Genomic DNA, 12,479 nt, shown 5'->3' on the forward strand with positions numbered 1-12,479 from the left:
TACCATAGCACATCATCTAAACGGAAGAGGGTAGACATATGTAACCTTTATTTTTATACAATACAGTATTCTCGATGAAAGAACCCTATGTGTATGGGCCAAAATGAGCAAACCATGACCTTTTATAGAGTGCCATTTGCCATGGTATTATGTATTTAATGTCAGAGTTATGAACTATTCATTGTTCCTTACATTTTCGACTTAGTGACAGTTCATAGTAAAGGAGAGTAAATATCAGATACAGTATACAGGGATACTGGAAAAACTGTATATATGCATTTCAAAGGTTCTAGGGGCTACATATGCAATGTGCCAACTGTATGATGGATAAAAGTATATTTATGTAGCCCAAAAGTTTGTGATGGGCAATGTTGACTAGCTAAATTTTATTTAGTCTTCTGGTCAGACATATGTAGCCCAAAAGTTTGTATGGGGCAATGTTGACTAGCTAACTTTTATTTAGTCTTCTGGTTTGACATATGTAGCCCAAAAGTTTGTGGTGGGTGATGTTGACTAGCTAACTTCTTTTTAGTCTTCTGGTTAGATATATGTAGCCCAAAAGTTTGTGGTGTGCGATGTTTTTTGGGCTACATATGTCAAACCAGAAGACTAAATAAAAGTTAGCTAGTCGGTTTGTGTGGGTGATGTTGACTAGCTAACTTCTTTTTAGTCTTCTGGTTAGATATATGTAGCCCAAAAGTTTGTGGTGGGTGATGTTGACTAGCTAACTTTTATTTAGTCTTCTGGTTAGATATATGTAGCCCAAAAGTTTGTGTGGGTGATGTTGACTAGCTAACTTCTTTTTAGTCTTCTGGTTAGATATATGTAGCCCAAAAGTTTGTGGTGGGCGATGTTGACTAGCTAACTTTTATTTAGTCTTCTGGTTTGACATATGTAGCCCAAAAGTTTGTGGTGGGTGATGTTGACTAGCTAACTTCTTTTTAGTCTTCTGGTTAGATATATGTAGCCCAAAAGTTTGTGGTGGGCGATGTTGACTAGCTAACTTTTATCTAGTCTATCAGTTCAAAATTAAAGAAGGCTAAATGCAGATACCTTTTGTGGAATTTTTATGAAAATCCTGAAACAAACAAACTAAATCATTGGGTGTTATGGTGAAAGTTATGTTTTGTGGTGACAAAACGTACTGTGTATGCCAGGTGGTATTTAATAGTCCATAGATGATGCTGTACAAGTTGAGCTGTTTATGTGTGCATCCTGCTTTTATATTGTAGTTCCATTTATAAAGGGAAAAATAAAACATTGTGTAGACTGTTTTAATAGTTGTATTACATTTTAGTTATTATGTTACTCTACATATACTGATAGTCTAATAATTCTTCCAGGTTTATTGGTTTTAACTATAAAATATGATGTAAATCACTAGAAACTTTGCCATTTGTAAATAGTTAAATTTAATAATATTGTGTTATTAATCCTTACCATAAAAACTTGATTTATAAATAGCATGAATATAATTGATAATAATTACATTTCATTTACTTGATCAATAGTTCACATCATAACAGTCATTGTTCATTAAACTTAATGATAAAGATAGTGCGTAGATGACTACTATGTCTGTTGTATCCCAGCTGGTCTGATGAGCCCTGGTATTGCAGGAAGGGCCTCGTTAGTAGTGGATATGGCAGATGTAACGTGGTTGAAATAGTTATACATTCTTTTCATTTTCACTCATAATTTCTTAGAATTACTGTCAGCTACTTTGTCACTGTTTCTTTAGTTGAAGAAATAGTACCTGCAGTAATAGAGCCATCGTTTGGGATTGGTCGAATTATGTATTCTGTCTGGGAACACAATTTTAGAATGAGGGAAGGAGATGAACAACGAACGGTAAGGAATGGATTTGTGCTTATATAAGACTATTTAGGTTTTACTGTAAACTTTGTATATATATATTTTCTAGTCAGTATTTTATTATAAATAATTATAGATGGTTTAAAAATATAAAGAAATATTTGTATTATAAAAATTTCTTAAAGTCAGAGAAGTCATTTAGGTTTATATTTGAGGGTTCATAATATTACTGAAGATTATGAGATTGATACTTTTTACTGTTAAGCAATATTTTGATTGTATTTCAACTAATAGTGTTTACTTATTAAAGTTTTGTTTGTGGTTTAATATACTTACTGGCCAATCAGAGAATTGGAAGTCAGAACAAATGTATACAAAAGTCGTATCAGAAACCCTGAAAATAGTTCATTCACTTGCCATAAGCATTTTCATGACTCTCATAGGACATATAGTGACCATTTATAGGAAGTATATTTTTACTGTTCTTTTTTTCAGTATATAGCATGGGAACAAACAGAAATTATCATACAGATTATTTCAGAACCTAATTACTTAGAGATTTTAAACATTTCATGTGTTCTTCCCATAATTCTATGTTAGATTTATCAGTAGTTTTGGAATGTGGTCTCTATGATTTTAAACTTTTTACATTAATTTTTTAGTAGAACTTGAGGCTTAACTTTGTTAGTGTTCCAAGACTGAAGAACAGTTACTATGCAGCAAAAGACATTCTCATAAAACTATATTATGTCAATAAAAATAAGTCATGGAGTTGTATATTATTGGTGGAAATAAAATATGTTTGGCAATAAATAAGCAAAAACCAGATCAGAATATCATGGCCACAACTACAAATTTAAGAGGATGTAATATTCTCCAAAATGTTTTCATGCTCAGTCCTTATTAGCAGTAATAACACAGGCCTGCGATGGTTTTATTGTCTTGAAATGTTTACTTGTTGTACAGTAATTTCTGTATGCTGAATCTAAAAATGATATCAATTTTTATTATCACGTAGAAATTTTTCACAAAATGTTATAATGCAATAAATAAAAGACCACAACATATAGTTTTGAGACTAAAAGACATAATTTCACAAAAAAAAACAGGATGAATGAGGATGCGTATTCGTTTGACATCAGTGTTCTTCCATTTTCTTCAGCTTGTTTGTATTTTTTTGTTAACAAACATAATAATAAAAAATGTTCATTTTGGTAAACAAAAGAATAATTTGATCTAAGTAAGAGTTTTTATTTCTTCCTGATTTATAAAAAAAATCCTTATATGATAGAAAAAAAAATTATTATTTTTGAAATTGGCATAGCTGAATTATGGAAAATCCGTTATTAAAACCATAACAACTTTTATGAAGTTTAAATTTGCAGGCCTGTGTAATTATAAAAAGAAGTATGTTATAGGTCAAACCACTAAGGAGTTAATATATGTATAATTGTGGATACAACATTTTGAGCAATGCCCTTCTTCAGCTGTCACTAACTGAACAGTGATATCTGAAGAAGGGCATTGCCCGAAACGTTGTATCAATGATTATATATATATTAACTCCTTAATGGTTTCACCTATAACATACTTCTTTTTTTAACTTTTTCAACAACCACTACGCGTAATTTCTTACACTGTGTAATTATATATCTGGTATTCCTCTTAAACTCAAGTTTCTTGCTACTTCAGACTTTTGTCTATAAACTGTTTTGTATAGAAATAAAACACATTTAGTTATCAAATATTTATTGATTGAGCTTCAGTTAAAATTTGGTAATTTATTTCTAAAAGAAAGTTTAGATTTCCATTGGTCTGTTTATCTCCAAGTAAAAAAAAAAAATTACATCTTCAGAATATTGTTTGTATTGTTTTTAAATATAAAAATAGCTCAGCTCATTTTATTGAACCAGACTAGTTGTATTGTCCAGGAAATAAAAAATCCACAATTATTGCTTGTTAAAGCCGAAAATTCAAAAACGTAATTTTTCAGATGGTTAACTTAGTTACTGCTTTTTCTGTTTGTTAATAACTTTTAAAAAGGTCATATATATATATATATATATTTTTGTACGTATTTTTTTCAGTACTTTGCTTTACCACCACTCGTTGCACCTATGAAGTGCTCGGTGCTGCCACTCAGTAATAACCCAGAGTTTGCACCATTTGTCAAGAGAATCTGTAAGTAGAGAACACTTAACTTCTGATATGATGACTAACTTACGTACACAGGACAGCTAGTTTCCTCTCCAAATTGTGATATTTTGCCTCGGAGATTTGCATGCCACCAGCCTTGTGAAACTCCCACCTAAAATTCACATGAAAACACGTGAATTTGCACTACTGTGTAATGATGTATCATGCAGCAAAACCCTCCACCAATAAGAGTGCAACCCATCTTTTTGCACAAATGCTTCTTCTACATTCACTCATGAAATTCCCTATTTTTTTTCAGCACAGTCGTGCTAAGACGTGTTTAGTTTTTACTGAGATGTGTTGAAGTAATTTACTTCCACAACTTTGTACTTTCAACCTTTTATATTGAACGATCAGATTACCATGAATTCTTTTTCTGCTGATGTGAGAACAAATATCACTCACACTTACCACTGTATGGAGAAGAGTAACATAGCATCAGCCAGTGTTTGATGGGATCCACGTTGCCCCCTGGACCCTCTTCTTCCATGCCTGCCACGCATTTCTCTTCACATATTTTGAAGCTGAAGTTGAGGAGGGCAAAGTAGAGTGACATCTTTAACCCACTACTTCTCTACTTAGTTGCAATCGCATGAACTTTCCAGCCTTATGTGTGCCCTCTACTTATTGTTTCCTTTCTTATCCTTGAGCTGTTAGTTCCACATCCAGCATTTTCTTCAGGTTTATATTTCTTCCCACCATTTTATGCCTCGTCCTTCCTCCTTTATCAGGTAACACATAGAAGTTATTGTTTAGAAATCATTTATTCGTCCTTAACACGTAACTCATAGGACTTAATGTTTTTAAATTGTTTATTACTTGATATATCGTTTAGAACTAGTTTGTTACTTCATATCCTGTACTACATAGACTGGAATGTTTAATCATAGTTACTTGCTCCTTAACATATACCACATAGTATGTTTAATCATAGTTCATCTCTCCTTCACATGTACTGATAGATGTTGATGATTAGTCATACTTACTTATTCCTTACCATGTCAACATAGACGTTAATGTTTGTCGTGGATATTTCGTTCTGGCTTATTACTCCTTAGTATGTCCAAATAGAAGGTAATGTTTACATCTCGTTCATTATTTTGTCACATGTACTCTTGGTATATAATGCTTAGTCTTAATTGATTATACCTTTACATGTATATATCTTACTATAATGGAAATAGAGTGTATGTCAGTATCTATGTATGTAACCAAAACTCCTGTGACATCTACTGAATGGCCCCTCAAACAAAACTCCATAAAAAAAATTTCACAATTTGGATATTCAAGATTCAGACAATTAGTAAAATAACTTTGGTATGTACAACAACTATTTCTTTATAATAGAACACAATTTTAAATACTCTCCTCACAAAATAAACACTACTTTCACTAGGACTGTATGTGAGAGTTTTATGATGTCTTTATTGATGTTATTTTTTAATGTAGTACTGAGAAACTGGAATTCTTAAAAAAAAACTAATTTTTTTCAGTAAACAGTACCACTTTTGATATGTAAAAACATTACAGTTTATATTGGTAAAATTTATGAACATTTTGAACTCTTTATATTGAATCATTTTGATGCAATGAGTTACGTATGACTAAAGAACTCAATCCTAACACTTTTCCCGTGCAGTACTTCCCAGAAAAAAAATGTTTTGTATAGAAAATATTCACTTTTTCTGAATTGTTTGCAATGAGGTATGAAGGCTATAACTAGTAATTACTAGCATAAACTAGTTCTTACTCCTTAACATGTTGGCGTATGAGATATTGTTTTAAAATTGTTCATTTCTCCTTAACACATAAACATAGGAGATAATATTTCAATATAGTTTATTCTTCCTTAATGTGCAACACTTTGATGATGATGTATGGACTTTGTTCAGTAAATCCTTAACATGTCCAGTTAATGAGTAATGTTTCGTCATAGTTTTTTTTTTTACTGCTTAATGCCTACCCATGGATGATAATGTTTAGTTCTCGTCCAGGTCTCGCATAGACAATAATATTTTGTTCATAACTTTTTCACGCTTACACATAGTATATAATGTTTCATCTAGTCTATAAAGATGAGATCTGGCTCTTTACTTCCTTACATACCTTTAGAAGATATGGTTTAGACATAATCATGTACTCCATACCATGTCACACATAGTCAATGTTTAAATGTGGTTGTGTACATGTATTCTGTCATACGTACTCCTTTTACAGAATGTTTAATCTTCTTTCCTTGACATTTACGTATAGAAGATAGTGTTCAGACATAGTTCTGAGCCTATACAATCTGAATGTGGCTTTATCTTACTACACATATTGGCCTTCCAATGGCTTGTGTGCAAGTTCTTGGATGGGTCATTTAACTTGCCTCTTCCTATTCTTCACTTAAGATGTCGTTTTCCATGGGTGTTTCCCTTATGGCAGTCCCTGACATAGAATATCGCACACCATCGGCTTCATTCTGGTGCTTTTGGAAGGAGGGTCATCTTCACCAGTTCCTCCACCACTTCAACTTGGGATTTTAGCTGATCTGTATGGAGGGGAGGCATCATATCAAAAGTTAACCTTTTCCTGAACTGAAAATATATTTCTGATAGATACTCACCTCCTTACACATTCCCACCCACTTTCCTGGTGCACTATTATTGATTGCTTCATCAAAGAATGAGGATTTTCATGTGTGAACATAGAGGGTGCATTTGTGCAAGGATGTATGTCACACTCCTTTTGGTGGAGGGTTTTGCTACATGATATTTCATTACACAGTAGTGCAAGTTCACATGTTTTCACATGAATTTTAGGTGGAAGTTTCACAAGGCTGGTGGCATGCAAACCGTTTTTTTATGGAAGAATAGTGTAACTTCAAGAGGAAAATAGCTGTCCTGTGTACAGAGATATCTATTGGAAATACATTTTCAGTTAAGAAAAATTTTAACTTTGAGTAGGAATAAATAAGAATGGATTTTAAAGTTAATATGGGATTATATTGTAGTAGATTTTAAAGTTCGTATGGGGTTATATAACAGCAGATTTTAAAGTTCGTATGGGGTTATATAACAGCAGATTTTAAAGTTCGTATGAGGTTATATAACAGCAGATTTTAAAGTTTGTATGGGGTTATATAACAGCAGATTTTAAAGTTTGTATGGGGTTATATAACAGCAGATTTTAAAGTTTGTATGGGGTTATATAACAGCAGATTTTAAAGTTCGTATGGGGTTATATAACAGCAGATTTTAAAGTTCGTATGGGGTTATATAACAGCAGATTTTAAAGTTCGTATGGGGTTATATAACAGCAGATTTTAAAGTTTGTATGGGGTTATATAACAGCAGATTTTAAAGTTTGTATGGGGTTATATAACAGCAGATTTTAAAGCTAATATGGTATTATATCCTGGCTGGCCATTATCAGGAGCTACATACCCTTTCAGACTTGAGCCTGATCTGAGCTGTAGGTGCAAATTAGATTGGTCACATATGGGTGTGAGATAATACTTTCAGCACTATAAATGACTGGAACCAGCAAATTTGCAGTCAAATGGATATCAGAAAGGCAAAGATATTGCAGCACTCAAAAGAAGCCACAGTGACCAAGACAGTTTCATGGATCAGCTGATTCATGACATCAGTTATTAGAGTTTATCAGCAATAGAAAAAGTTGAATAAAATGTCTGCAGCAAGGAGGAATTGTGGCTGCAAACACTTGATGAAAGAGAAGAGGAAAAGCAGTTATACAAGATGATAAAGTCCAACTACAATAAAAAAACAGACCAAGCAGTCATACAAGATGATAAAGTCCAACTACAATAAAAAAACAGACCAACCGATAGACATTCAATGCAAGGCTATTCACACTCATCTTTAGCCATACCCTGGAAAGAATGTTTCAACAAATGGACTATGAGAGAAGGTGACTGCATAAATCATTTGGGTTCAGTTACCAACAAGAAAAAAATGTCTTGAGTGGTGTAAAGAATATAGACATTGAACTAGTAAGGACTGGTGGAAGGTGATGCAGTCCAGTGATTCAAACTTAACCTTATTTTTATGCAGGTAGTATAAGACAGATTTGGAAAAAACCATATTAATAACTCAAACCTCTCTCATGTGGTCCCAACTGTCCAGGCATTTGGTGTTGGAGTCATGGTTTGGAACATATTTTAGAATGCTGAATGAATGTCACACATACCTCAGCATCATTTCTGGTCAAGTGAATCTAGCAATACTTCACGTGCTCTCTGATTGGGACAGCTACTTTCAATAGGACAATAGTTCCACCTGCCAGGCCCAAATTGTGGATGCATGGTTTGAGGAACATGATGGAGACTTCAAGACATCTCCCATGGCCACCAAAATCTCCAGGTCTCTATCCAGTTAAGCATCTATGGGATGAACTTGAAAGACACATTTACTATCACCATCATTTCTTCACATTGCCCATAAATTACATACAATATTAATGATTGAATGAGAAAACACCCTTAGGACACCTTTCAATGCCTTGTGGATTCTATCAAATGGCTGTTATTCAGGTAAAAGTTGGCTAACCCATTATTTGGTATGTATTTGGATAAGGTGGTCAGCCAATGTCAGAGGAGTTTAAAGTTCATGTGTTGAAACAATTTTAATCTGATAAATAGTGATCCGAGGATTGAAAGGCTCAAGGTTGAAGATGTGATACTGTTAAATACATTCAACATTTTCAACTGTGAGTGCATTATAAAAGTGACTGTCATTCCCATTATTCTGTTCAAAGAGCTGGACAAAACTTTTCTTGTGGTGGGTGCTCCTGACTGTCTGTCCTTCCTCTGGTCAGTAGCTTAAACTTAGAGATGATTATACCTGGACCTTAGGGGTCACTAACCTAACCACTTAGCCCACATGTCCATAAGATATTGCTTCACATTGGACTTTCCATTTAGAGTGATAACACTGTTTAGCTCCTTCCCATTTCTCTATAATCACTTTACGTAGATTTGTTCAGTAACCATTAGTCCCATTATACATTGTTGAGTAAAAAGCAAAACGTTAAAGTAAACTAAAATAAATGCTCCCATATTTATATAAATATCATAAAGTAAGTATTAATAAATGTTACTTTAATGATTTGAATATCCTACTGATTAATTAACCTAAGTTACATTGATTAAATTACTAATGCTAAATCTAACTCTAAACACATCTATCTTTTAATAGTAATCAGACTATTTCAAGGCAGAATTTTGATGGAGGAAAAAAGGTTATATGTGACATGTGTTCAATGTTTTATAGCATTGTTGCAATCATAATTACTTGTTTTAATTTTGGGATAATATTTTTGTGCTAAAACTTCTTTCTTTTTTTTTTTAGCCCAGGATCTTACCAAGAATGACGTGTCTCACAAAGTAGATGACAGTAGTGGTTCTATTGGACGCCGATACGCACGCACAGATGAAATTGCAATTCCTTTTGGTATCACTGTGGACTTTGACACACTTCAGTCTCCACATACAGCAACTGTAAGAGAACGAGATACCATGGAACAGATAAGAGCACCAGTAAGTTCATGAATTTGATGTAGAAAACTCAATAACTGGTACTTAGTGGTATGTCACAAAACTGACATAAAAAATTTTAAGTCCTTTCTTGATGAAGAACAATCTTTTATGCTATACAGGTTATAAGTTTAGCATCAGTGTTAACCCTAGAGTTGGTTGGCTTGATTACTGTAATTTTTTGGTATAGTATCTGGAAATTATCCAATGTATTTTACATGGTTATTTTATTTTAGGATTTTTGCCTGATTAGAGAGAGAGAAAAAAAAGACTGAAATCGGGAAAATTTCTATTTTTCTTTACATACATTTTCAGTTTGCATCACCTAGAGTTGGCTAGCTCAGATCTCAAGTACCATATATGGTAACTGTCTAGCAGTGTACATGGGCTATATTTTGTTTTGGGATTTTTGTTCGAGAAGGGGGATAAAAAAACCTGTAATAGGGCACATTTCCCCTTGTATAGGCTTTTGTTTTTGAATTTAAAGATACAAGTATTTAATCAGTTAAATGAATCAATTATTATCTTCTACAAAGAAGGAAGAGAAATACTATCTAACATTGTCCTTCAGACAATTTTTGATTATTTAATGGATACCCTCAGCTAGATCAAGGAATGGCCAATAAATTATTTAAACTTGATGATGATACTAAGGTTTCGGGTATTGTTGTTGGCTGTGAGGAGGAATGCTGCTGCTTTACAAACGGATTTGGATTAGTTGGTGAGTTCGACAAATAAATGGCAGATGGCTTTTAATTATAATTACCTGCAAGGTACTTACTGCATATGGAATATCATTTGAATTATGAGCATAATTTTGATGGGAATAACCTTAATAATGTTATGGAAGAAAAGGATCTTCGTGTTCCGGTTGATCAATCTCTTAGGCCATCCAAGTAATCTGCTGTTGCTAGTGGTAGGAAAATTAATTTTAGGATGTTTCTACAGAAATATTGAATAAAAAATCTAAATAGGTTATATAATGTTATTGTGTAGGTTATTAGATAAGCCACATTTGGAGTACTGCGTTCAGTCTTGGGCTCCTTATCTAAAAAAGGACGCTGAATTGTTGGAAAGGGATAAGAGTAAGATGGTGCTTGGGTTGGAATGGTTGTTGTTCAAAGACAGGTCAAGGTCTCTGAAATTGTTTTCTCTTTAATAGAGAAGAGTTAGTTAAGGGAATTCATAGTGTTGATACATCATCTATTTTCATATTAATGGTGAGAATGGTAAGAATATAAATATAAATTTTTTTGCAGCATAGCAGTCATCTTTTCTAACAGCGTGTTTGGCCTTTGAAATGGGTTGTGGTGGACACAGTTTATTTAAGGGAGTTGAAAGGAAGGCTTAATAAATATTTGAGTGATAAAGGCTGGCTTTGAGTGTTTTGTTTTAAACTTTAGTGAATGGGATGGTCTAGATGGACCAGCATGTCCCTTGTTGGACTTAAATTATATGTATGTGTATGTTTACATATAATAAGTTTAACAGTTAGGCTTCTTATTGTTTTTTGACTTGGTTAAACTTCGAACTGCTGTTCCACCATAAGTTATGGTTACTTAGCACAATCACTCCTTATCTGGATAGTCAATACTATCATTGTTTCTTTTGCTTTTCTTAATTGTATAAATATTTATAACACTCATTGATAAGAGTATACTGTGTTTCCTGTATGAAAGCAGTTAAGTTTTGTGGGTTTTTAATTACACTTTTCATGCAGATTGAAGACTTGGGTGAGGTCGTACGAGATCTTGCATGTGGAAAGAGAAGTTGGGATGAAGTAAAGGTCTGTTATCCAAAGTTTGAGCAGCAAGAGACAACACGTGCTGGTTGACCACTCTAAAAAAAATACTCATTAAAGTGGTATATAAGAAGTTAACAAATTGCATATTTATTCTCTTCCTTTATAAAAACCACCTTTGCTTTTAGTGCAAATGATTTTATAATACATATTCTAACAGACAGGAAAAATTATAAAGAAAAAATTTCAACATTAGATATGCTCATCTTCAGCTGAAGAAACCGTAGCTTATTTGTTGACTTCTTTATCTAATCCCTTTCTATACAGAGTGACTGATCAAATATTCATTCCCATGTTTCAAGTAGAAGTTCTGAAATATTCTAAATTTTATGAGGAAATTATCCAGCGGTGATTTTTTGAACATCATGTATACTGTAAATCGAGTTGATCTGGCTTGTAACTAAACACATATTTGATATCTTTAAAGCATGAATATTTTCTTGAGTTATTGAATGATAGTTAGGCTAGGTACTGAATGATAGAGGTGCTCTATTGGAATACCTTAACTTATTCTGGTTGTTCCTAGGTTTTATATGGCTTCTTGTATATTGGCCATATAAATATTTCTGGGTTGATGGATGTACAACTTATAATCGGCACTAGTTTGGAAAGTGGATTAGAAGACCCTTTCACGGCTTAAAATCATTACTTAAAACTGAAAAATTAAATGAATAAAACTTCTTTTGAAACTTTTCTGTTTGACTTACTTTTTTAATTGATGGTTTAATTACTTTGTGTTTCAGTTAACATCCTCTGTAAAGTTTCAGAACAGAACTTCAAATCAGTCAGACTGCTAACTCCAAAATATCTGCACCATAACACTTAGTATTGTTTCATTGTAAGTCAAATGTTTAAACTTTACTGTACTAAACCAAAATCAAGACATCCAACAAGATAAAAACACTTATGTATACATGAAATTTTTCCATGTCTCAGTCATTTCAAGTCGAGATGAGCATGTCACACAGTACTTATTCTGATATATGATTTTACCCGTAGAGAAATCTCATCAATTTTGTACAACAGTAAATAATATCTTGTGGCCATAAGGTATTTTAGTACAGGAGAGTAAAAACAGGTAGGGAGTGAGAAATTTTATGGGGAGCCTTATTATTACACTGCTGTAAC

The 12,479-nt window shown here is 33.0% G+C and overlaps 1 protein-coding gene across 1 annotated transcript in view; it reads left to right on the plus strand.

Annotated features, from left to right (window-relative positions):
* Positions 1 to 12,044, plus strand: part of LOC106460108 (glycine--tRNA ligase-like) — a 39,802-nt gene extending 27,758 nt beyond the window's left edge. The window contains exons 14-17 of the mRNA XM_013919792.2: positions 1,742 to 1,851; positions 3,903 to 3,996; positions 9,366 to 9,553; positions 11,271 to 12,044. Of these exons, the coding sequence (XP_013775246.1) occupies positions 1,742 to 1,851; positions 3,903 to 3,996; positions 9,366 to 9,553; positions 11,271 to 11,384 (506 nt within the window). The 3' untranslated portion in view covers positions 11,385 to 12,044. The remainder of the gene's footprint in view (positions 1 to 1,741; positions 1,852 to 3,902; positions 3,997 to 9,365; positions 9,554 to 11,270) is intronic.
* Positions 12,045 to 12,479: the final 435 nt, after the last annotated feature.

This window comes from Limulus polyphemus, unplaced genomic scaffold (assembly GCF_000517525.1).
Source record: "Limulus polyphemus unplaced genomic scaffold, Limulus_polyphemus-2.1.2 Scaffold710, whole genome shotgun sequence".
NCBI lineage: Eukaryota > Metazoa > Arthropoda > Merostomata > Xiphosura > Limulidae > Limulus > Limulus polyphemus.